Source organism: Rhinolophus ferrumequinum, chromosome 18 (assembly GCF_004115265.2).
Source record: "Rhinolophus ferrumequinum isolate MPI-CBG mRhiFer1 chromosome 18, mRhiFer1_v1.p, whole genome shotgun sequence".
Classification (NCBI taxonomy): domain Eukaryota; kingdom Metazoa; phylum Chordata; class Mammalia; order Chiroptera; family Rhinolophidae; genus Rhinolophus; species Rhinolophus ferrumequinum.
This window is the reverse complement of record NC_046301.1, coordinates 62,069,862-62,094,207: the sequence shown is the minus strand read 5'-3', so window position 1 is coordinate 62,094,207 and position 24,346 is coordinate 62,069,862. Positions and strand designations below refer to the sequence as shown.

Below are 24,346 nucleotides of genomic sequence, written 5' to 3'. Positions count from 1 at the left end.
CACAGCAAACTAAAATCACAACAGCTTCCTCTGTTTATTCAACTACTACTCCGCACGGGAACCTGGCCAAGCCCGGGATGCTCATTGGCTCCTGGCGCTTCCAACAGCAGTGGGCCACGGCAGCCTCCGTCGCTAGGACTCTTCTGACTCCGTCCAGACCCTCCTTCCCGCTCCCGGCTGGCCCAGGTTTCCTGTTACCCGCAACCCTATTCAACTCTTCTTGGAATCAGCGTTCTTGGGAATACATTTTAGGGTGTTTTTCCTGCTGCTGGGATGAAGACGCGCCCGGTCCTGAATGTCCCATGACGGCAGTATTCTGCTCTGTGCGTCCCGGGCCTCAGTTTCCCCATCCCTGAAGCCAGGGAGCGGACAGCGAGCGGCCTTCACTGCTCTGAGACAAAGGACAGTGCAGGCGATCCCTGACCACAACACGCCCGCAGGCTCGGTGGCTAGCAGGGGGAACTGAGCTCTAGCGCGTCCGGGATGCGTTATGCGGCCTCCACCTCCCCGCGTGCCAATGTAGCAGTAACTTTTGCCACGTTCCCACAAGCAAGATGGAGCCCCATAGGTGTCCTGCCCGACTCCAAGATGGCGACGCGCCTACCTTTGCTCCCACACCCGAGGAGGACTACCCCTGCCCGTTTGCAAGATGGCGGCAGCCTGGGGGAAGCACGCTTCCCGCCGCCTGACTCGCCACGTACCCACTCTCAAGATGGCTTCCCCCGCAAAGCCCCACGCAGGAGGGCAGCTCGATCACTGGCTCAGTTGTTGTCACGTGCTCCCACCTTTTCTCCCCATCCCCGATTCTACGGACCGTTTCCGCCTTGAGCTCTGACGGACGGCCGCCTTCTCCAATGGTCGCCTGCCATTCCCTTTGGCTCCACCCCTCGAGCGGCCTCGTAGCCATTGGGAGACGCCGGCGGGCCACACGGTACTCGCCCCGCCCCCTATCTGCAGCGGGAGCCAATGGGCAGAACGCGCGGGGGACGTGTTCGGGCGTCTCCGCCATTTTGTGAGTCTATAACTCGGAGCCGTTGGGTCGGTTCCTGCTATTCCGGCGCCTCCACTCCGTCCCCCGCGGGTCTCCTCTGTGTGCAATGGACGGGTGAGTCGTGCCTGTCCGCGCTTCCCACCGCTCTTCTCGCGCCCCAGCCTTTCTTTTGCCGTCGCCTGGGTCTCTTTGGGACGACGGCCCGCCTGCCGCTCCGCCCTGGGCCCACGGGCGCCTCCAGGCTCCTTCCACTCCCCGCAGCCGCGAGAGTGGGGAGAAGCTGCCGGGGACGCGAGGCGGCCCGTGTGTCCCGGGCCTGGCGTCCCAGGAGCCCAACCCTCCCCGCCGCCCTGCCCGTTTCCGGTCTCCCCGCGGCCCGTCCCGAACGCACGCGGCGGCTGCGCGGCCCTTCCCGCTTCCCATCCGGTCCCCGCGCGCACGCGCCTCTTTTCGCGCGTCCGTGTGGCCCTTCCGGCTCCCCGTATTTTCTTCGCGCGCCCGGTGTGGCCTTTACCGCTCCCCGTCGGGCCCCCACGCGCGCGTGCGCAGTTCTTCGCGGCGTTCAGGCCTCGGTGCGCGTGCGCGGTCTTTCCCGCCGCGCGGACTCTGCGCTCGGCCTGCCCCGCCCGTGGCCGTCTCGGGCGCGGCCGGGAGACGCCCGCCCTCCTTCCCGGAAGGGCGCGGGCTCTCCTTCGTCCCCGCCCAGCCCCTTCTGGGGCTCCCCACGAAGGACCGTCGCGCGCCCCCGTTCAGCTCAAGTGCTGGGGGACGGGTTGGGGAGGGACCCGCGCGCCCCCTTTGTTCCTGTCTGCGGGGGTGCTCCTGTTCGACAGTTCCTTAAGCAGGAACTGACTCCCCCGGGCGAGGAGCTCCCAGGCTCCAAGTCCCGCGGAGCGACCCACGTGGGCTGGAACGACCGGACCGGACCCCGAGTCTTCCAGGAGTGTAGCCGGCCAGGCGGCCGGCCACATCCCAAAGGGCGCCCAGACACAAAGCTCCGGGGATTGTGTGTGTCCCGGAAACGCGAGAAATGGGCGGTGAGGCAGTTGCCAGAACTATTAATTCTTTGTGTTGTAAGGCATCATCGTAGTCTTACATCTGAAGTTACGGAGGTTCGCTTCACTTTAACGCCGAGATTGAGGGCCAAGCCACAAAGCTGTATTTTGTTGGCAGAGACATGAGTCTGCCCAGTTTGGAGACTCTTCCTTCAGATGTTTCTGGTCTGGGGGAAATGATCAAACTTGTTAAAAATGAAACTGACTTTAAACAGTGCTTTTGCGTCTTGCGTGTTAGGCTTTTTTCATTTCCCCTTGGGAGTAGGGTTAAGTGCTGATTTTTAAAAAGTAAGTTTGAGAATTCCAAAGGCAGTGCTGGTTATCTTTTTTGATCTGGTGCTTGGAAAGCCCTCCTTCCTCCCTTGGCCTGACCTCCTGGGGGGTGTGGTTAAAATGCCCGGAGGGTCACGTGCCTCTCTGCCTTGGGTTTGAAATGATAGGTTTCAGGCTGAATTAAATCCAGCCTTCTAGAAAAATTGCTGCAGCATGAGGAACATGATCTCATGGTCTGCCTTCCGTTTTGGCTTGGATGGACCTCCCCCGAGAACCCCTTCCCAAGGCCGTGGGTGCAAACAAGTGGGTACTTAATTCTGTAGGGATATCATCCTGGAAAAGCGTTTTCTCCATTGTCTGGTCAAGTTCTTCCGTTTTGCCTCCTACCTGAAGGACTGGTGTGGGACGGCTCCATCCCCCAGATGTGGCTTGGAGGCTCCAGTCCTAGCTGCAGCTTCTTGGAGGTTGTGGTTACCTAGGCAGCCAGGCCTAGCTTTCCGCAGAGCAGTTTGTTTGGCCTGCCTTGTCTAGAAGGTTTGGAAACCTTTTCGAGAAGGGCCTTTTTATTTAAAAAGCTTACTATGTCTGAGGCCCTCTCAGAGCAGGAAGCAGTGAGTCGCCGTGGGAAGCTGCATGCTTTTCATTCTTTCAGTATTTCTGGGAAGTTTTTCTTTGGCTCCCTGAGGGGGGGTGTGTGTGTGTGTGTAAAATCTGACACTAGTCCACAGTGTCTTTTTGTAGTAAAGAGGGGAAGGCCCTACAGTGGAGGTAACGCATTAGAATGTTAAGTGAGGTGCAGATGGCAGGACTAGGGCCCAGTGCTTGGGGTCATGCTGCTCCAGGGATGGGGGGTGGGTTGCTGACTTGCCTCACGTAGGGCAGAAATGAAGGAACTGCAGAGGTAATAATGCAGGTGGCTGTCCCAGTCTGAGATCAGCCTTTCCCTGGCTGGGCGAGAGGGACATATTTGTGTGATATGGGAGACTCTGGTCACAGACCACTAGGCCTTGGCAGCCAGGTGACCTGGTGGGGTGGGGGGAGGCGTTGCTAACTCCCCCACCGTGAGTCATTGAGGACCTTGCCGGTTTACATTCACCACATGGAAGCCCTGGGGGGTTCTGTGTGTGTACTGAGAGCTAGTGCACAGTTGAGGCCATGGGTATGCGGAACTTGGGCAGCCATGGTTTCTTCTTGCCTTCCAGCTGGGCCTGGGGCAGGGAGAAAGTCCGCTCACTAGGAGCCCGGTTGATGAGTAACTTGGAGTAGTTTTACTGATCATTTCAACCCATCTGCCTCCCTCTGAGGAAGCCTGCCATTGTTTGAACTTGAGTCCCCTTTAAGTCCCCCTGGAGCTCTGACCTCAGGGCCTTGTGAGTTGCCTTCTCATTGGCCTTGCTGCTTGAAAACGTTCCTCAAGCATTTTCAATTTTTAGAAAGCAAACAACAGCACTTGAACCTTAACAACAAGCATCAAGTGTCCCTCCTGGGGCTTTTGGAGGGGGTGTCTTTGTCTTCTGTCTTCAGACCTCTGGTGGAGAGGGCCAGAGGCGGGGCCTGGGGTCCTGCTGGGAGGGAGGGGAGCTGGAGGACAATGATGGCTCCTTTTCAAGTTGAGATTAAATGGACGACAGCTCACTTCCCTGCCCTGCCCAAGCTCACTAGTCTGCAGGGCCTCACATGGGGGGGGGGGTACCTGTGTGGCCAGGGGAGCCCCTCCTTGGCGGGCCATCTTGGACAGCCTGGCAGCAGCAACTGCGGCACACCTGCTAACATTCTCCTTTTTTGTCTCCCTACAGCATTGTCCCAGACATAGCAGTTGGTACAAAGGTAGGCATTGCTGAGGGCTGTGTTGGCTGGCTCAGCCTCTGGTCTTGGGCTCCTGTGGCCCAGTGTGCTTGGGACAGAGGGTTTGGAGGCCAGGCGCTCTTCACACACTTTTCCTTTGCTCTGCCCGTGTCCGGTCCATTCATTCTAGGCTGAGTGTCTAGCCATGGCGGTTGGGTGACTAGAGGGGTAAATGCACTTTGGCCTTAGTTTGGGACCCCGCTTCCCTGCCCTCGCAGAGTCCTGGGATGTGCCAGGGGGCTGATGAGGACATTCGCCCAGTGTTCTAAGTATTTTTGGTCTGATGTGGAAGTGGTTGAAATCTGGTGGTACCCCAGGCAGTTTGTGGGGTGGGGGTGGAGGGTACAAAGAGGCTTCTTTGGATGGCATCGTGGTTCGGATAGTTTTTGGTTTGAAATCCCATTTTTGATAGAAAGGAAGATGGAGGCTCTGCACCCTTTAGGTGCCATCCTCAGTGCTGCTACCTGTAAGCTGCAGGGAGGGCAGGGCTGGCAAGCGGGCTCCACGGGAGAAGGGGCTGTGGTGGTGGTCGTACTCCCAGGGGAGGCCCAGGCCTACATGCACCCTAGCTGTCCGGGGGTGGACTGAACACTGCTGTTGACTTGGTTATGGGGGCTGGGGGGCTGCTGCAGAGGCTCGGTCAGTGGGCAGTGGTGCCAGGCGGGGCTTCAGGCTTTCCAGGTGGAGGCTTGTCTTCACACTGCCTGTCCTGATCTTCCTGCAGATAAAACCTGTTTGTTCAGTGGTGGGAGGAGGGAGGGGGACTTTCATCTGAAGCATTTGTAACCGTCACAGAGAGTGTCTGGCTTCACGTAATCCTTCCGCTCCTGGGGTTTCCAGCTGGAGCACCTGTGCTAGGGGCTGTCCTCAGTGGTCCCTCCCAGCACAGCCCCAGAGGACTGTTTCCAGAATCAGACGTGCACAGGACAGAAACCCGGAGGCTCCAGTGGGAAAGGCCCTCTGCTAACACAGCCCTGTGTCTGTCCCCCAGCACCTCAGGAGGGTGTCACGATGGGGTTCGGGGCAGCATTGTTTTTCACCCGTTTTAGAACGAGCTGTGCCATAAGTAAGAGGTGTCGAGGTTAGCAATGCTGAACTTTTGGTTACATAGTAAAGGTTCCTGTGGACGCTGGTGTGAACAGGGTGCACCTGTCATTAGCAGCAAGCACACTGTTCAGGGGCTCTTCCTGTTCATGCTTGACTTTGGGGGAGGTGCCTGTGGGTGCCAGCTGGGAAAAGCCCCATCCGCTGGATGGCCTGGCCAGAGGTAGGTGAACCGTCCCCCACAGCCTGGCCCAGCTATGCGCAAGTCACACGGCCTACAGGCCTCAGCACCTGCTGTGGCCCAGCCCATGTCCCCCAGGGTTCTGCCCTCAGGCTATCTGTGCCCAAGTGGGTAGTCCCCTCTGAGCTGCCAGTCACTGCCTGTACCTGGGTGTTCCTGTGCTTGGGGGACGCTGCTTAGCAGACCAGCCTTGTCCTGAGGGACGGCAGGGGGTAATGTGGCCTAAGTGCCCCCCAGATGTAGGCGCACCAGCCCGTCTGCCATGGGGACATGATTAGGGCCAAGAATGCCACTGCTCCAAGGAAATGACACCCTGCCGACACTAGTCAAAGGCAACGGCCAACATGCCCGTTTTAAGGTTGTGCTGACACACGGGAGTCACGCAGATACCTGGCCTTTGTCCAGCTATGGTGGGGGGCCTTTGTGAGCCTGAAGGGGGTGTGGGGATGTCAGGGGTCTGAACCCAGAGACAGGGAGGGACTTGCATGTGCCTGCCCTTGGTGCCAGCGCGCAGTCCTGGGGCTCACTCTGCACGGTGGCTTTGTCCTGCACTGCGGAGCCTTGAAGAGTGCGAGGGGTGTCCACTCACCGCTGTGGAAAGAGCTCAGTGTCACGATAGGCACTCTGATCCCAGCCCTCTAAGCAGCAGTCCGACTGCGTGTTCCTCGCCGCCCAGCACCACGGGGCATTTAGACCCCCCTTCTAAGCCACGCTCTGGCCCTGGGGGACAGTAAGCGGGAGCCGCTGCAGCTACTCACCCAACTTGGGGTCCAGATGTGGGGACGTGCCCACAACAGTGATCCAGCCACGGTTGGTGTGGCCATTCCCAAAGGGCAGTTTGTAAGCCTCCAGCTCCCCAACAGGTCTCGACAGCCACCCCTGGCAGGGCGGGAGTCTCAGGGCTTCTCGGGCACCTCAGCTCTGGGCCATAGGAAGATGGGAGGACTTGGGTGGAGATGGTTGTGCTTGTGTGAGTGACAACTAAGCCGACAGTTGGCGGAAGGGCAACAATAAGGTGTCCCTGAAAGGGGGCAGTTTGAGGGAGAAGGGGTGAGGCTCTGAGAGCTGGGGGCCAGGCGAGCTGGTCTCCCTGTGGGGTCAAAGGGAGCCAGAGGGCTTTGGTGTGGGGGAACCCTGCCCTGTCCCCAGTGTTGCGGCTAGGTTTCTGGTGATGGAGCCCTGTCAGGATTCTGGGCCACACGTTCTGGAGCCTGTGAGCTCTGGTGCTCAAGGTCCTGTTCCCAGCAGGCTGGTCCTGGGGTGGGGGCTGAATGCTGAGTTTTCGGGACTGGGGACTGCCTGCCCTTTGAGGAGAGTTGACTCTCCACAGCCTCACCTGGCAGGACAGACACCCACCTACTAAGTGCAGGATCAGTCTAACGTGATTAGGGAGTTAATGCAATGAGATCAGGATTCAGAAGTAAACAAGTTTCTGGAAAGAAGACGGGCAATTCTGGAGCTGCCCTCGGCGCCATTTACATGGTCACTGGATAGTCACCGGATAGCGTCGCCCGCTCACGGAGAGGTAGTGTTTCTAGTCGTCTGTGAGTGACGAGGCTGCAGCTCGGGTGTCCTCAGACGGCTGGAAAATAGGCCGAGCAAGTGGCTGCAGTGACAAGGGGGCTTTGTTCTGAGGACGTCTGACAGTCTTGAGTGGCGGGCTGAGCCCCACATGGCTGGTGGCATGAGCCGTGGGCCTGCCATTGGGCACCTCAACTGAGGCCTGTTCGCAGACATGGGAAGGGTGCCGCATAATTGGGAGGTGGTGACATGCGAGCCCCCTGTAGGTGACATCTTCTACCTTGGGAAAGGTCCCGGGGGTCCTGCAGGGAAAAGGAACTGTCCCGAACTCAGGACCGTGAGGCCATTGCAAGGGGCATGGTAAACTAGCCAACTTGAGGGTCAAGGGCATTCTGGGGTGCGGGTCTGGAGCCATGATGTGGGGCCACCTTTAGCCCTGCTCCAGCATGCCCTCTCTTCCAGCGGGGATCGGACGAGCTCTTCTCTGCCTGTGTCACTAACGGACCCTTTATCATGAGCAGCAACTCGGCCTCTGCAGGTACCTGCTCGCCCGCGGCGGGGCTTTCCTGTGTGTCCGCCTGTGACCGTGAACCCCAGTCATATGCAGCCTCCCTCCTGGGCGCTGGGGGTGGTGGGGGGCCCCAAGGCATGGAGAACACTGGCTTCCCCCATCAGGGAGGAAGCTGATTCAGGGGCCTTGCTTTGTGGGAGCTTGGGAGGTTCTTGGTGCCATACAAACCACCCCTCTTCTCAGCAAACGGAAATGACAGCAAGAAGTTCAAAGGCGACAACAGAAGTGCTGGTGTGCCTTCCAGAGTGATCCATATCCGCAAGCTCCCCAGTGACGTCACTGAGGGCGAGGTCATCTCCCTGGGGTTGCCCTTTGGGAAGGTCACCAACCTCCTGATGCTGAAAGGGAAGAACCAGGTGTGTGCCCGGCCTGGGAAGGTCCTGCGCCTGCTCTGGGGGCACCAGTCTCCTGGGGTCTCACCTGCCTCACCCCACCCCTGTCCATCAGGCCTTCATTGAGATGAACACAGAGGAGGCGGCCAACACCATGGTCAACTACTACACGTCGGTGACGCCTGTGCTGCGCGGCCAGCCCATCTACATCCAGTTCTCCAACCACAAGGAGCTGAAGACGGACAGCTCGCCCAACCAGGCCCGGGCCCAGGCCGCCCTGCAGGCCGTCAACTCCGTGCAGTCAGGGAGCCTGGCCCTGGCGGCCTCAGCCGCTGCAGTGGATGCTGGGATGGCGATGGCAGGCCAGAGCCCAGTGCTCAGGATCATCGTGGAGAACCTCTTCTACCCTGTCACCTTGGATGTCCTCCACCAGGTGGGGCCTGGGTTCCCGGGCGGCAGCGTAGGTGCTGGTGCCGCCGGGCAGGCGCAGGCTGACTGTCCCTGTCTGGCAGATCTTCTCCAAGTTTGGCACGGTCCTGAAGATCATCACCTTCACCAAGAACAACCAGTTCCAGGCACTGCTGCAGTACGCTGAGCCCGTGAGCGCCCAGCACGCCAAGCTGGTGAGTGCCCGGCCCCACCCCTGCCCGCCACCCACCCCAGGGCTCCAGCCACTCACTGCTTGTCCCCACAGTCCCTGGACGGGCAGAACATCTACAACGCCTGCTGCACACTCCGCATCGACTTCTCCAAGCTCACCAGCCTCAATGTCAAGTACAACAACGACAAGAGCCGAGACTACACCCGCCCTGACCTGCCCTCTGGTGACAGCCAGCCCTCGTTGGACCAGACCATGGCTGCAGCCTTTGGTAAGATGCCGGCGAGGTGCCTGGACTGCTGTCTCATAGGGGGCGAGTACATGTAGCTCAGTCTCAGTGCCCAGGCCCCAGGAGTCCCATGATGCCCACCCCGCGCCCAGGGAGGCTGGCGCCCGTCACTGCTTGCGGCCAGAGTGCCCAGCTCGGGTGGAGCGGTGGGCCCGCCTGCTGGGTGTGGGGCACCCGCTGGCTCGCTCTGCCCTGGTGGGGAGGCTGTGGGTGCGATGATTAGTGTCTCGTTTATTTCTAGGTGCACCTGGTATAATGTCAGCCTCCCCGTACGCAGGAGCTGGTTTCCCTCCCACCTTTGCCATTCCTCAGGCTGCAGGTACTCAAACACTGGGTCCCACGGCGACTGTGCATGCCCACACCTCGTCATTGCCTCCACGCGAGCTGACGGGCGCAGTCACGGGGGGAGCCCACCTTCCTGGGCGCGGGCCCCTGGCTCCCCTGAGGAGCCTGGGCAGGGCAGTGGTAGGACAGGGCTGTACAGAACCGGCTGACCCCGCAGTCTCTGGTCTGGTTCCTTCAAGCACCTCCCGGGCGAGGACGCGTGCACACGTGGTTGGAGGGCTGTGTCCCTAGTAGGTGAATTTGAATGTCCTGGTAAGCAGAGCGGCATGAGCCCGGAGGGCACACCCGAGCGTCCCTCCTCGGGGCTGGGTGCCCACCCGCGTGACAGTCATGAGCCTGCTGCGTCCTGCCCGGCGTGTCGTCTGCATGGTGACGGGCACCTGCATGCACGCACGGCCGAGGCCGCAGGCCTGATTGTGCATCCTTGGAGCCGGAACTTTGTGCTGTGGGCGCATGTGGCCGTCCAGACCCAGTGCAGCCTGAGCAGGAGGAGGAGGCTGGGCCTGCCGACTGAGTCTGGCCCCTGCTATTTCCTGCATGAGGACCGGCAGGAACGCGCCCCCTCTTGGCAGAGGTCTGGCACTGCTGCTCATCTCGTGACCACCTCTCCCTCCCCAGGCCTCTCCGTCCCCAACGTGCACGGGGCCCTGGCCCCTCTGGCCATCCCGTCGGCAGCAGCAGCTGCAGCTGCAGCGGGCCGGATCACCATCCCTGGCCTGGGGGGCGCCGGCAATTCCGTCCTGCTGGTCAGCAACCTCAACCCTGAGGTACGTGGCTCTTGGGCTGTTCATCCCGGAGGCGTGAGGGGACTGGTGCTCTCAGGTCTTAGTGCTTCCGTCCCCCAGCGCTGCAGGCCATTCTCAGCAACGCCTCTGTGCTTCTGTGTCCTCCCGCCGCGCCGGGAATTGTGTCCCTTTAGCATCCAGAGTTCACGAAAGCATTCGTAATATGTTGAGCTAAACAAGCCTCTGTTTGAGGAGGTCTCCGGGCATCTCTGCTCTGGAGGACCTGGCCTGCACTGCTCCCGCCACCCGGAGCCACTGTCCCCGGGATGGCCCACCTGCCTTGTCTCAAGGCCAAGATTGCTTGGAGGGAGCTTGGGTGAGGTCCTCAAGGCTCAAACACTTAACTCTCAAGATGGGATTAAGCTCAGCCAGCGTCTCTGGGCTGCTCTCTCACCTGTCTGACCACTCCTGTGACTTCTTGCCTGGGGCGGCCGGCGCCTGTCTGAGTTAGATGCTCTAGAAGCCTCACTAACAGACTCCACCCCTCATGCTTGTGTGAGCCTTTAGACTCTCCCGCAGCGGTCAGCAGGAGACGCCTCTGGGCCCACGCAGAAGGCCGGAGGGCGCGCGTCTCCTGCTCGCTGCGCGGCCCGGTGCTTCCAGCCAGCTCCCGGTGGCCCTGTGACTAGTGTGTGTGTAGATCTGACTGAGGGGACACTGCCGATTTTCTTATGTATTTACTGACCTGTGTTTTTTGCTACTTTTTTTTCTTTTCTCCCCTTCCCCTCTCCCAATTTTTTTTCTGATCCGGAATTTCTTTGCCAACTGACTGCACGGTCCTTCTGCTTCCTGTTGTTGCTTGAAACAAAACAAAACCATAAATAAATAAAAACAAAATTCCCCCTCAAACCCTGCTCTCCGGAAACCAACCTGCCCTTGAATATTAACATCCTGACAACTTCATCATCCATCAACCTGCACGCCTGCGGGCTGCCTCCTCGCGGTGGACGATGGCAACTCGCCCCTGACCTCTCCCTTTCCCTGTCCCTCGCTGCCTTGCTCTGCTGTCCTCTAAAGAGAGTCACACCCCAAAGCCTCTTTATTCTTTTCGGTATGTTATCATTCACACTTTTATTACCTTGTTTTCATGTAATGGAGGTTATTTTTACGCCCTAAGTTGTACTATGAATTTGCGGTTCTGCCCCGGTACGGTTTGCCTTCGGTTTGCGTATTTATTTGGATCCGCAGACACGCATGGTTTAGCGCCCTGCATGCTTTCGCAGAGTTAAGCGTGTTGGTAGCATGTAAAGTGATGGCTCTTTGCAATTGACTTTTTCCTGGATTTTACGACTTCTCTGCTGAAGGTAGTCCTCCGGTAACGTTCCCGTGACTAGAGGCAGGTTCCTAGAGGCAGAATAGCAAATCTTCGGGAAGAGCCAGTGTGGGGGTGGGGGTTGCAGGGGCTGGAGGGGAGGCGGCAACGGGCCCGGGCTCAGCACCCTGTCCATGTGCTTTTGAAGGCGTGTACGGCGACGTGCAGCGAGTGAAGATTTTGTTCAATAAGAAGGAGAATGCCCTGGTGCAGATGGCAGACGGGAGCCAGGCCCAGCTGGGTAAGGGGCTGCTGAGGGTGGGGGGCGGTGGAGCGGGGGTGGGGCATGCCTGTGCCTGCCAGTGGGGTCACTGGGCTCCCGTTTGCAGCCATGAGCCACCTGAACGGGCACAAGCTGCACGGAAAGCCGGTGCGCATCACGCTGTCCAAGCACCAGAATGTGCAGCTGCCCCGTGAGGGCCAGGAGGACCAGGGCCTGACCAAGGACTATGGGAACTCACCCCTGCACCGCTTCAAGAAGCCAGGCTCGAAGAACTTCCAGAACATCTTCCCGCCCTCGGCCACCCTGCACCTGTCCAACATCCCGTATGTGCCACCTGGGGTGGGGGGCTCTGCCACTACTTCCTGAGTGCCCCAACATGGGGCAGGGCGTTCTTTGATTCTCCTGAACCTTCACTGTGGTCTGTCCCGTACCCCGCTTCCCGGCCCCCAGGCCTCTCAGAACTGCCGTCTGGGGAATGGCTGTGGCCTTGGCCTTCCCCAGAGGGCAGGTGACTGAGGGTTGCACTCTGCCCGCAGGCCCTCCATTTCAGAGGAGGACCTCAAGATGCTCTTCTCCAGCAATGGTGGCATTGTCAAGGGGTTCAAGTTCTTCCAGTGAGTGCCAAGCCCATCTCCTGCCCCTCCCCCCACAATGTCCTGACCCATCCCACCTCCCCCCACTCCTCCCCTGCCCCCCTCACTGTCCCCATTCTGCAGGAAGGACCGCAAGATGGCGCTGATCCAGATGGGCTCAGTGGAGGAGGCCATCCAGGCGCTCATTGAGCTGCACAACCACGACCTGGGCGAGAACCACCACCTGCGGGTGTCCTTCTCCAAGTCCACCATCTAGGCCCCACCGCCAGCACCAGCCTGCCGGGCGCCCCGGCGACAACTTCCAGCATTCCACAAAAAGCCACTTTAAAAGCAGCTGAAGTGACCTTAAAAGACCAGAGATTTTATTTTTTTAAAGAGAAATCAGTTTACCTGTTTTTAAAAAAATTAAATCTAATTCACCTTGCTCACCTTGGGGAGGCAGGGTGCTGGCTGCAGGCTCTTGGTGGCTGTGCACAGTGCCCGCTCCCCAGGCCCCTCGCCTGTGCCTTCTGCAGCCTGCGGGTGGGCGCTCCCAAACCTCCACTTGGCGTTCTTGTGCCTTAAACCCGCTGCTCCCGCAGGGCCTTCTTGTGGTAGCAAACGCGTAGGGGTTTGGGGGCTCGGGACGGCCTCCTGCAGGGATCATGTGCCTGGTGTGGCGGGGGGCCACCGTGCAGGGGCGGCCCACACCCCAACCCTCATCTAATCAAGCGTGCGATCCTCCCCACCCCGGCGCTTCGGCTTGGAGCTCCTCATGCTCTGTTGTGCTTTGACGCAGTGTGCACACCTGTGCCTAGCAATATCTCCAGTTGACCAAATATCCTAATCTTTCTTCATTTATATGCAAGAGAAATAGTTTTAAGTAACTTTTTATATAGCAAGATAAAAATGGTATGAGTGTAATCTAAATTTCTTCCTCGTATGACTTTGTATACTGTATTTTTTATTTTATTCCTTGTAATGAAGTCACAGGGCGGGATCTCATTTCCAGGGCAGATGCCATGGGTGGGGCTGGAGAGCCCGGGTCCTTCTAGAAGCCCCAGGCCTCCATCTGAGACCTCTAGATGCCTTACACCTAGCCTGCTCTCTGTCTCGGAGGACAAGCGCTCTTAAGCTTTCAGGGTTTAATTTTCCTGCAAACTTTGGACCAAAGTTTTGTTTTTGTTCTTTGCTTCTAATGCTGGGACCCCAGAAGGTGGGACAACGGCCCTCGAGTCTTAACTGTCTCCTTTTCCTCGCGTCCAGCACTCCCTGCTCCAAGGGGTCCCCGTGCGCAGACCCCATGCTGGCCAGCTCCTCTCTTGGGGCTTGGACCCCTGAGTTTCCATGTTGGGGTGGGACAAGGGTGTAAATATTTATAATTTTTTATACCTGTTGTAAGACATGAGGGGCAGCAAACACCGTTTTTTATGGTGACACAGATGTATATTTTGATACCAGCAATTACAGGCTCAGTATTGTGATGAGCACGGCACATTCCACTGCCCGCCCAGTGGCTTATAACGACTTGTAATGCGGAGAACAGAATTAAAGCGATTTTACAACAATGGCCTTTCCCAAAGGCGTTCTTCTGTTCGTCATGTAGAAGGCAGTGGCCAGTCTGTATGGACTTCGAATAAACTGTCCCGCACTCCATTCCTTTTCATGGGCTGCTCGTCTTCACTGCTGTCTGAGAATTCACACATCTCTGCCCCCTCACTTACCACTTGGGTGGGCCCTACTGAGGTGCATGGGGTCCTGCCTGCCCCAACAGTGACCTTCCCTGGGTGGGGAGGGGGGTCTGCGCTTGTGTCTGAAGTGGGGCCGCTTTCAAAGCGCTCTAGATCACAAACCGCCCCAGCTGGGACTTACTGTAACCCTTATCTTTAGGTGCACTAGGTGGGGCCCCTTGCCTTGCTCCTTGGTGTTCCTACAAGGACGTGTAGCTTCCCACCATTCAAATCTGGACCCCCAGACAAACCCCCTGAACCCAGAGCGAGCCAGGACCACGGGCATGGCCAGGCTGGCAAGTGTGGGTCCTCAGGAATAATTGCAGCCGGCACTCCAATATCAGACTTTATTGTTATGGAATGCCCCCACCCAGCCCTCCTTCCCTACATCCCAGCACCCCATGCTCCCCCCACCCCACCAGCCAGCAGAACGCCGGGCAGTCAGTCCTTGAACCTGCGGGCCGCCTGCATCTTTCGGTAGTAGCTCTCAGCCTCCGAGTGGCCCGCCATCTCCCGCTCGCCCAGCGCCAGGCCACCCGCTTTGCGTCGCAGCGTGGACTCGCGGCTGGCCGGCCCCAGCGCCCCGTCAGCCACCCCCAGTGGGGGCAGACCCTCCCCTGTGGCCAGGTTGACTGTGGCCATAGCCCCAAACCGAGGCTCCTCCTGGTCCACGTCACTGACGGATGAGCCAGGAGACACACCCGGTGGCTTGGGCCCGCCACGGAAGCCGCGAGCCAGGTCCCCTAGCTCGTAGCCTCCTTCGCCCTCTGACCCCTTGGCTCCGCCGCCCGCCGCCTTCCACTCCCAGGGCCCATTACCCGCAGACAGGTGGACCACGGGATGGTGAGGCGCATGCGCGTCGATGGTAACGATGCTGGCTGAGTCGCGATCTGAAGGCGACCTGTACTGCGAGGAGTCGGAGCTGGCGCTGGAGGACGAGGCTGTCTCAGCTGCTTTGGGGCCCGGCCCACCCGGAGCCTTGGACATGGCAATCACCTGTAGCAGCCGGGGCGGGTTAGCCACGCGTGGCTGGGTGGGGGCCGCCGCCACAGCCGCCGCGCTCTTCTCAGCCATCATGAGCCACTTAGCCCTCACCGCTGTGCTGCTCTTGGGGGACAGGACGGCTGCCGCCTGCAATCCTTCCTCGGGGATGTGCACCAGCGGCTGCGGCCCTGCCCTTGGGGGGAGAATGACCCGTGGCCCGAGCCCTGGCCGTGCCTGGACCGTGGGGTAGAGTGAGGGCGGAGCTGGGCCCTCTTCCTCCCCCTCCTCCTCCTCCTCCTCCTCCTCTTCCTCTTCCTCCTCCTCCTCCTCCTCCTCTGCCATGGGCTCAGCGGGCGCTCGCAGGTGCCCCGGGCTGGCCTCCTCCGGCAGCCCCAGGCCGCGGCCCTCCAGCGACTTCTGCTTCCACTCGCTGATGAGCTGCTTGGAGCGTGAGGCATCCAGTGGCACGTGGATGGTCATGTGACGGCGGGCGGGGTCATCAAGTGAGGGCGTGCTGACGCGGGGCAGCGTGTGGCTGAAAGTCACCATGTTCTCCTTGCCCATGGGGCTGCGCGGGGCCAGCAGGTCCACGTCTACACTGGCCCGCTTCAGGCTGCCCAGCGAGGTCTTCTCGCGGGCCACAGGCCGTGGCACGCCCTCAAGCCGCCCCGGTGGGCCCAGCTCGTCCGTACTCACGGACTTGTTCTGCTGGTACACGGAGTCGTGACCCCGCTGGGTCAGGGCCCGCAGCGCATCTTTGGCAGGCGGTGGAGCCGGCGGCTTCTCTGCGGGCAGGGCCTGGAAGTTGCCCACCGCATGGCAGGCCTGGGGGTGAGACCCGGCTGGCTGTGAGGCTGGCGGTTGGAGATCAGGGTCCCTACCGGGCACAGACTTGGCATGGGGGGAGGGCTGGCCCTCAGTGGTGGAGTCTGCGGGGAAGTCCACCTTCTTCACAGTGGGGGAGATTCCCACCTCACGTCACTCACACTGCACATTGGGCAAGTCTGAGCCCAAGAGATTCTGACTCCAGCATTCCAAGGGACATGACTTTGGTCAGAGTCCCACAGGCCTTGGCGCCTATGCCTCCCCCCTCAGACCTGCCTCCCCAAACCTGCCTCTTGGGGGCCAGCCGTCCCCCCGGCCCCAGACCCTCACCAGGTAGGCAGCGATGCCGGCGCCGATGAGAAAGCCAGCATAAACGTCAACGGGATGGCTGCGGTACTGTGTGATCTGAGTGAGGCCGCAGACACCCGCGGCAATGGCGAAGGCGAACACCAGGCTGGGCTTGAGCAGCTTGGTTGTGTCCGAGATGACCGAGTTGAAGTACATCTGGGAGCAGGACGGGCAGTCAGGGTGGCTGGGTGGCTGGGTGGACTAGATAAGGTTGGCTCGAGCCTGGGTGGAGTGGGCAAGGCCTTGTGGATGAGGGGGGTCGGGTTGGGTAGGCAAGGCGGGGCACCAAGGGGCGTGCCCTGGGCTCGTTAGGGGGGTAGGGGGGCCTCACCGACACGTAGACTGCAGCGAAGGCAGACAGCGTGGCGTGCTGGGACGGGAAGGTCTTGCTGTAAGAGGCATCCAGGTGAGCTCCGCTGTATCTGAGGCCCCTCTGAACCTGTCTCCCCATCATACTCAATGGGACATGGGTTGGGGCCGGCTCACCATGCAGACAGGATGGCGTGGGTGTCATGGCCAGAGCAGATGTCCTGCGTGATGTAGGGGTTGGCCTCGCACGAGGTGCCCAGCAGCGTGTAGTTGGGCTTGCAGACCGTCAGGAAGAAGGGTGTGTGGTAGCCCGTGGCCAGCTGGATGATGTCGGTCACCAAGGCCGTGGCACACAGGCCGAACACATGGACACCTGCGGGTGGGAGGGTCAGGGCAGTGCAGGAGGCCGGCAGCCCACTCTGGGGCAGAGATTAGGGCAGGACTGGGGTGCTGGCCAGCAACTTACCCACAAAGCGTACAGTGCGCCGCAGGAAGGAGTTGAAGTTGCAACCAGCAGCGTTGATGCTACCCTCGGCCCCGTCCGGGCCCCGTCCGCGTCCCCACAGCCGTGACTGCAGGCAGTACAGCATGCCCTCGCCCACCATGATCTGCCGACAGGGAGGTGCTCAGCCGAGTCCCAGCGGGTGGGGCGCAGGGCTGTCCCAGGCCCCTGGACGTTGGGACTCACCGAGGCCGCAGGGGCGGCAAAGGCCAAGCTGAGCAGCATGAGCAGCGGAATGAGTTCCTCGCTGGTGTCCACGTAGGGCATGGACAGCGCGCGGTCGTAACACTGGAAACCCACCTTGGCTGGCTTGAAGAGGTCGGTCAGCTCCAGGAAGTACAGGGACACGATGGAGGATGCCACAATGGGCAGCTGCACAGAGACAGCTGGCCAGGGTCACCCCACATTCAGTCACTGAGCCTTCTGTCCATGAATTCAGTCCCCTTTGCCATCCCATCCACCTATCCATGTTGCAGTTCACCCACTCGTCAGCTCCTCCATCAGGCAGCGACCCACCCGTCTGGGTAGCATCCACAGTCCCTCTATCCATCATAGCCATTCTTGCACCCATGATTTCATTCATCAATTCATGGATTTACCCATCCATCATCCACACATGCTTCCTTTCTTCTTCCCATCTACCCACCCATGCATCCATCAGCCATCCTTCCATCCATTTATCCATCCATTTATCCATCCATCCATCCATCCATCCATCTATCCATCATCCATCCATCACCCACCTACTTCACTCATCCAGTTCTTCCCTCTTGCCACCCTTGCATCTTGAATAACTTAGAAACAGCGAACATGTTCCTGCCTCTGGGTTTTTTCTCTCAGGGATGGATGGACACCCTTAGACATCACTCTGGTGTCCTGGCCCTCCTCAGAGGGACTCTCCCTGGCCACCCACCTCTCTATCTTTCGCATGGCTTTATTTCCTCTGGGCCCTTTATCCCTATGTGCCAACCTGCCACTCAGCCCCAAGAACATGGGCTTCTGGCCCATTGCAGGTGCTCAATGAATGAACAAATGCATTCATTGAGATACTCGTTCATGCAACTGTCCTCCATACACCCTGGTCGCGTCCCCCCCCACCCCAAGCTGGGCTTGGAGCACACATGATGGTCCTGCATGCTCAAGCCACCGTTGAGATGTAGATGGTGAGACTGAGGTTAGGAAAGCTGAGCTGTTCTTGACCATGTCACAGGGGTGGTGCCCCAAGGAAGGTCACTCACTTGTTCACATGGACTGTGCACAGTCATTGAGCACAGATTCTGGAGGAATTCTTTTGATGAAAGCAAACCCTCCCAGTGTCCTATACCTCCCCTCTTATTACAAGAGTCTCAAGCTCTAACACCCACAGGAAATGTGGCACTGTGGGGGCTGAAGAGTATGCGGGCATCTAAGGGGGCGTCTGGCTGCCTTGGGAAGCCTCCACCTCCATTTTACAGATGAGGAAACTGAGGCACAGATGAAGCCCATGAGAAGCTCCCATCTTAACTCCCGCCTTATATTGTGCCTTAAGGAGGGCCTCAGCCATCCATCCAGCCCTGGAGAGGGTACAGGGCAGGACAGACACCCCTAGCCCGGTGGTCAGGGCTGGGACAGAACGGGGAACCAGGCTGGGGGTCTCTCAGAGGGTAAATGCCTACGTTTGGTTTGTAGGAACTGGGCTTGTGCCCAAGGAGCATTTATTGAGTGTCTGCTGGCATGTCAAGTGGGGAGATTTCACATACTGGGAGGCCAAAGTCGGTGCTGAATGTCCAAGGATGGATAAAGGTCACCCTGCGCCATCATCAGCACTTCCTATGTGTCAGGTGGCTGCATTTATTCTTTTATTTTTTAAACACTCATTAAGTCATCACTATGTGCCTGGCCTGTTCTATCAGAAAGGTGAGGGGAAGTGTACCATCAGCACAGGAGGGATCTGAACTCCGACCCTCAGGCTTTAGAGCCCAAGAGCTGGAGGATGACAGGGCACCCCTCATCCAGCGCACCACCCCCTTATGGCCTCCAGCGCTGTGCTCCAGGTGAGCTACCAGCCTAAACCCCAGACTGAAGGTCCCACCTCCCAGAATTTGCCCAGGCTGTTTCTGAAGTCTAGAACACCCTGCTGCACCTCGAACTCCTATTCGTGCTGCAGAGCCCAACTCCTCTGACCCCCACCTCCAGGCACGCTAGCTGTGTCCAGACCGAGGTTCACCCGAGCTGTGCCCGCCCCTGTCCCTTAGCATGGGGCTCTCCAGGGCGAGCGGAACAGGCCTCTGGCCAGCTCACACCAGCGCGAACCCCCCTCACCTCCACAAAGTAGAAGCAGGGCAGAAGCGTCATGCTGTCCTTGGGGCTTTTATTCTTCTCCTTGGTAGAGATCATGGTGCCGCGGGCGCCACAGGCCGTGGTTGGAGGAGGGGAGCTGAGTCCTGGGGGCACCCGGTGCTGGGCGACGGCGGGGGAGGGAAGGGCAACGAAGCGCAGGCACTGCCTAGGGAAACTGAGGCCAGGGGAGAGGGATGTCCCCACGGCCTCCCCTGCGCACTGCGGCCCTGCCAAACAATCCGGCTGGCGGCACCCCCACACCCCGAATGGGGGTCGGGAGGGGCTCGGCAAAGAAGGCGGGGCCGGCCTGGTTTAAGGGTCTCCCGGCCGCCGCGTCAGGGCGGGGGCCTCCGGGAGAACAGAGGAATCGGGGGCCGGAGGAGGGTGGGGTCCGAGACCTCCGCCCGCAGGCCCCTCACCTGGCGCTTCGGCGCTCGGAGGGCGGAGCTGGCGGCCGCGGTGGCCGGGGCTGCGGAGCGGAGCACAAAGCCCGGCCCCTCCTCCGCGGGGGCGGAGGGAAGATGGGAGGGGGAGGCGGAGGCGGAGGGGACCCCGCCCGCCCCGAGACCCCGAGCCCGCCGCGCCCTAGATGCGATGCAAGGGGCTAGGGCTCTTTGTCTCGGCGCGTCGGGGGCGCCGCTTGCGTAGGTGTCCTGGTCAGGCCCCCAGCGTGCGGTCCCCGCCTCCCGAGCACCCGCCTCCTCCGTCTCTGTGTCTCGGGGGTCCCAATGTCTCATGGGGGCGGGCTAGGGCCGGGGTCTGCGGTCTTCTCCCCTCCTGGATGGGCCTCGGGAGCCCCATCGGTGCTGGGCGCGGGGGCGAGGGTCTGGTTTCCTGGGTCTTCCGCTATCTTTCCGTCTCTCCGGGTCTCTCCCTGTCTCCGACCTCCCCACCCCACGTCTCTGCCCCCTCCCTGGTGCCGGAGCGCGTCTCCATGGCGAGTTCCCTGGACACGGAACGATCGGAGACAAAGAAGCTGGGCGGGGGTTTGCCCTACCCGCTCCTGACCCCCCTGCGCCCCGCCCATCCTCACCCCTGCGCCCGCCCGGGTCCACCCTCTGGTTGGCCGGGCCAGGCCCCTCGCCAATCCCACCGACAGCCAGGGGTCACGGCCCGATAGCCACAGGATGCGGGAGCGGCGGGCAGAGCCCTCGCGATGAATTTTTGGACTCGCAGTTAGGCAGCGCTTGCTGTTTGCAGTCATTTCCTCCTTGCCACACACAGCCATGTGGGCTGGGGACTGGCTGAGTCCTCATTTTACGAATGGGGAAACTGAGGGCCGGGGAACTTAAATCACTGACCAACGTCGCCAGGCCTCAAAATGCAGAATTTTATTCAGTTCATTTATTCAGCATCTTCTGAGCACCTTCAGTATACCTGACGCTGAACAGTCAGCGGGGACATCCTGGGAACTGGGACAGACTCAGACAGTCTCCCATACTTGTGGCTAATTAGAGATGAGGGCTGCATTACTGATTTTGCTTTTGGTCTCTGTTCTTGTCAGCCGTTCACACTCCATCCCCCTCCTGACTGGGGCCCAGAAACTCAGCTCCACATTTTTCAAAGAAGAACTGTGCCATTACAGTAAGATCCAGAGGGTTGGAACCTACTGAGGCCTCAGTTTCCTCACCTGTAATAGGCATAACAAGGGCTTCTGCCAAGGCTGCCCAGTGCTTCTGGCAGACCAAGACTGTCTGCCCTGCCTCCCCAGCCCTGGTGGTGGACCAGCCTCAGTTTTCCCCGCCAGCCAGGGCTGCAGCATGGGCAGCATTGGGAATCTGGTGTTGAAAGGTGACCACAAACAGCCATCCCTCAAGAGGCAGGAGAAGCAGGGGAAAGTGGGGCAATCACTCTTGCGTGCCTCCTGGGGGGGCAGGAACAGGAAGAGGTGTCCTGAGGAAGGCGCCTGACAGCTGGAGGGTTCAGGAGAGGGTCTAGGGGAATATCAGGATGGAGGGTCCTTTTCCCATCTAATCCCCGGTGATGGAGATAGGGCAAGACCTGGCTGTGGTGGTGATACATTGCCCAGTTGGGGGCCTCGACTTGAGTCTGAGGCACTAGGGAGCCATGGGAGAGGTTAGAACAGGCAAGAGGGGTTGAGCATGCCAGGTGCTGCTTAAAAACTCTTACTCATATTAACCCACTTGATGCTCCCCACAGCTCTATGGGAAGCAGGGGTGCTGTTCATGTCCAGGTTGCACAGATGGGGGAACTGAGGCACAGATTGGGCAGTGGGCAGAGTCCAGGCAGGTTCTGGGAGCAGTTAGCAGTGGAGGCCTTGGGCAACTTCCCATTTTCCACCATGAGGGGCTGTCCCTGTGCCTGGTTGGTAGGTGCTGCCAACGGCTGAGGCCTGGGGTATAAGGGTGGCACCATCCCCAGACACCCTCAACTGCCCCATCATGCCAACGCTCAGCCTCCTGACCCTGCTGGCTGGCCTGCTGGCGACCTCTAAGGCCAGTGAGTGCTTGCCCATGCTAGGCGCCTCCATTTCTGCTGGGGGGTCCAGCTGCAGGGGGAGAGGTCCAGGTGTGAGGTGCCAGTGGCCCAGTCCTTGCCCTCCTGGACTCAGTGCAGAGATGGAAAAGACTTGACCCAGGCCACACAACCAGACTAGCCCTGAATAGTCCTGGAAGGGATGTGCAGGGGCCCTGGGGCCCCCTGTCCTCTTATGGAAGGAGGGGAGAGCCCAGTGGGTGTCTCTCCAGCGGTGGGGCTGAGACCAGGAGCTGCACCTGTTCTTGCCTCCAGGCTCAGCGCCCCTTGTGGACGTTGTGGGTGGCAGGAAGGCTAAGTTGCAGGAGCCTCCGTTCCTGGCCTCCATGCAGCCTCAGGGGCGTCACTTCTGCGGGGGGGCTCCCTGGTTCACCAGCGCTTTGTGCTGACAGTGGCCAGCTCCTTTCAGAGCCAGTGAGGAGAGGGCCGCAGGGGCGGGGGTGTGCCCTGGGGGTGAGGAGAGGCCTCCGAGGTGCAGAGGGTGCCGCAGGTTGTAGGAGCTTGTGGGGCAAGGGGTCTCGGAGAAGGAGAGAACTCAGGGGATTCATAGGGCTTGCCTGGTAGATGAAGCGGAGGGGCTCAGGGATTGGAGAGGGAAATGGGGGACCCCAGAGAGGGGAATTTCGATCTCCTTATCTGGAAACAGGGGAGATGTGACCATCATGGCTGGCCCCCCTTTGGCTCCTGGGCTGCCGGCCAGTAGGCTGGTAATTCCCTATGGTATTTGCAAGCTTGCTCCCAGGCAGTGCTTGGGGTCCCAGGGTGGGTGTGGAAGGTTGGGGCATTTCCATGTGCCCCCCCCCCAGGGCCGTCCCAGCCTGGTGTCTTCCACTGCTCTCCCCACCCACTCTTAGGAACTCTGGAACTGCCACCGTGGTGCTGGGGACCTATGACCTGAGGTGGCAGGAGAATTCCAGGCAGAGGTTCTTCCTCAGGCCCATCAGCGAGAATGGCTATGACCCCCAGGAGAATCTGAATGACCTGCTGCTCCTGCAGGTGGGACAGGGGTCACAAGGGGGCAGCGACAGCCTGAGGGGCTGAGGGAGAGAGGAACCACATGGATGCGGCCTCTTTTCATTTCCTTTGGTGGTTTAAACCCTGCAGCAAAGTGTACAGCCATCCCCCAATCTGTTTATCCAGCCTCTTGTAGCTGGGCAGTCAAGGCATTTCCAGATGTTTTTGTTATGACAGAATCCCATTAAATAGTATATGTGTTTTCTTGTAAACATCTCTCCAAGGCAGATGGAACAGCTGGGCCAGCTTACCCTCCCCACCAGCAGAATTAAAAACTGCCCCTTTTTCCACAGCTTTACCAACACTGGGGATTATGGGTTTTTTATTTTTATTTTTTGCCAGTTTAATGGGGATGGTGGCTTGTTCTACTTTTCTTGGGCAAGTCCCTTACCTTCAGGGTCTTGTTTTATCCTCTCAACCACCTTCGTGGTAGGAATTATTGACTATTCTTTCATTGATTATTGATTGTTATGTCCAAGCTGGGATTTGAACCCAAACCACTTACAGACCAAAATTCATGTTGCTGCTACTCTGGCTCCCTGCTGGGCCCCATGAGGCTCTAGTCCTGAGTTCCGCTCTTTCCTGACTCAGTTTCACTCCCCAGCTGGATGGTGAAGCCAACCTTCCCAGCAGAGTGGCACTGGTACCACTGCCCCAGCAGAATGACACAGTGGAAGCCGGCACTAACTGCCAGATGGCAGGCTGGGGACTCAAGAGCGTCCCACTTCCCAAGGGTGTTCAATGTCACCGTGACCCCCTCGGACCAGTGTCGCCCCAGCAATGTGTGCACTGGCATCCTCACCCGCCGGGGCAGCATCTGCCAGGTAAGGCCAGGTACAACCAGGCAAGGGCTCCCCATGGCAGGAGGAGGGGTCTTGAGAGATCAGGAGCTCCCGTGTTGGGAGAAAACAAGTCCCTGGGATTCAGTATGGAATTAGAACTGCATGTTTCACAGATTCGACTGTTTTAACAGCAGGAGAACATGTGGGGTTGGGACAACAGTTGGGGGTTGCAGAAGAAAGGCTGAAGTTGTGGGGACAGCTGCCAGCTCTGCAGTTTGGGGGGGGGAGTAGAATGGGGAGCTGGGCCTGAGGGTGACCTGACTCCTCTGCTGCTCTTCTAGGGAGACAGGAGCACCCCTCTCATCCGAAACAGCCTGGCATACAGTGTGGCCTCCTTCTCCATGGAGCCCTGTGGCAGGGGCCCCAACTTCTTCGCCCACGTGGCGCTCTTCTGATATTAGATTGATTCTGTAGTAAACCCCTCACCTACCAAAGCCATGGGGGGACTGTGACCCCCACCTCTGACACCCCCACCCCCAACCTGTGTGGTTGTGACTCTAATAAAGCAGCTGTCCTATTTATTCTTTCCTCTGCACCTGGTCTCTACTTTGCCAGGGAAGGGCTGGGGGCGGGGGTTCAGGAGCATTTACAGGCTGTGTGGCCTCCCCTCACTGAGAACCAGGGAATGGAGGGAGCGTTGAGGCTCAGAGAAGGTGCGCAACTCACCTGACATTACATAACCAATGTGGGCTCTGAACCCAAAGCTGTGAGGTCTGGGGCCCCCTTAACTACCTCTCATTTAGGTCAAGAATATATTATATTGTGCAGCAAAGTCAAAAGGCACACACAGGACACTGGCCAAAGACTGCCTGCCACTTGAATCACAGAAGGCTCATGTGCCTAATATAGGAAGAGTTAAAATGCTAAAATGTAAATAATGTTGTTAAATAATAAATGTAATTATATGGAAATAATATGTCAATAGAATTATATATTACATACGATAGTTTATTAAACTAAATTTTTTTGTTAAAGGGGCC

General features: G+C 59.2%; 3 protein-coding genes across 7 annotated transcripts; 2 read left to right on the top strand and 1 right to left on the bottom strand.

Annotated features, from left to right (window-relative positions):
* The first annotated feature begins 960 nt into the window (after positions 1-960).
* PTBP1 (polypyrimidine tract binding protein 1) lies at positions 961-13,653 on the top strand. Of its 3 annotated transcripts, none has more exons than XM_033133947.1 (14): positions 963-1,105; positions 4,116-4,146; positions 7,433-7,508; positions 7,725-7,897; positions 7,989-8,306; positions 8,386-8,496; positions 8,568-8,742; positions 9,002-9,079; positions 9,724-9,872; positions 10,908-10,941; positions 11,351-11,443; positions 11,532-11,748; positions 11,962-12,039; positions 12,142-13,653. In XM_033133947.1, the coding sequence occupies exons 1-14, from the start codon at positions 1,098-1,100 to the stop codon at positions 12,272-12,274; spliced, it is 1,674 nt and encodes a 557-aa protein (XP_032989838.1). In that variant the 5' UTR covers positions 963-1,097; the 3' UTR covers positions 12,275-13,653. The 3 variants fall into 3 exon arrangements, with proteins under 3 accessions (XP_032989839.1, XP_032989838.1, XP_032989840.1); XM_033133949.1 differs by lacking the exon at positions 963-1,105 and adding an exon at positions 1,937-2,028; XM_033133948.1 differs by lacking the exon at positions 9,002-9,079 and having other exon boundaries at positions 961-1,105.
* Positions 13,654-13,804: 151 nt separating this feature from the next.
* PLPPR3 (phospholipid phosphatase related 3) lies at positions 13,805-20,175 on the bottom strand. Of its 3 annotated transcripts, none has more exons than XM_033135525.1 (8): positions 20,048-20,175; positions 18,997-19,189; positions 16,882-17,067; positions 16,660-16,801; positions 16,371-16,566; positions 16,216-16,273; positions 15,867-16,040; positions 13,806-15,536 (listed from the first exon to the last, which is right to left on the bottom strand). In XM_033135525.1, the coding sequence occupies exons 2-8, from the start codon at positions 19,069-19,071 to the stop codon at positions 14,169-14,171; spliced, it is 2,199 nt and encodes a 732-aa protein (XP_032991416.1). In that variant the 5' UTR covers positions 19,072-19,189; positions 20,048-20,175; the 3' UTR covers positions 13,806-14,168. The 3 variants fall into 3 exon arrangements, with proteins under 3 accessions (XP_032991417.1, XP_032991416.1, XP_032991415.1); XM_033135524.1 differs by lacking the exon at positions 20,048-20,175 and adding an exon at positions 19,434-19,986; XM_033135526.1 differs by lacking the exon at positions 20,048-20,175 and having other exon boundaries at positions 13,805-15,536; positions 16,882-17,081; positions 18,997-19,986.
* A 1,241-nt stretch (positions 20,176-21,416) lies between these two features.
* On the top strand, positions 21,417-23,868 carry AZU1 (azurocidin 1). Its single transcript, XM_033135146.1, is given in 7 exon segments — positions 21,417-21,474; positions 21,766-21,872; positions 21,875-21,924; positions 22,365-22,506; positions 23,129-23,232; positions 23,234-23,348; positions 23,648-23,868. Coding segments are annotated over 7 exon segments (690 nt in total). The 3' UTR covers positions 23,762-23,868.
* Positions 23,869-24,346: the final 478 nt, after the last annotated feature.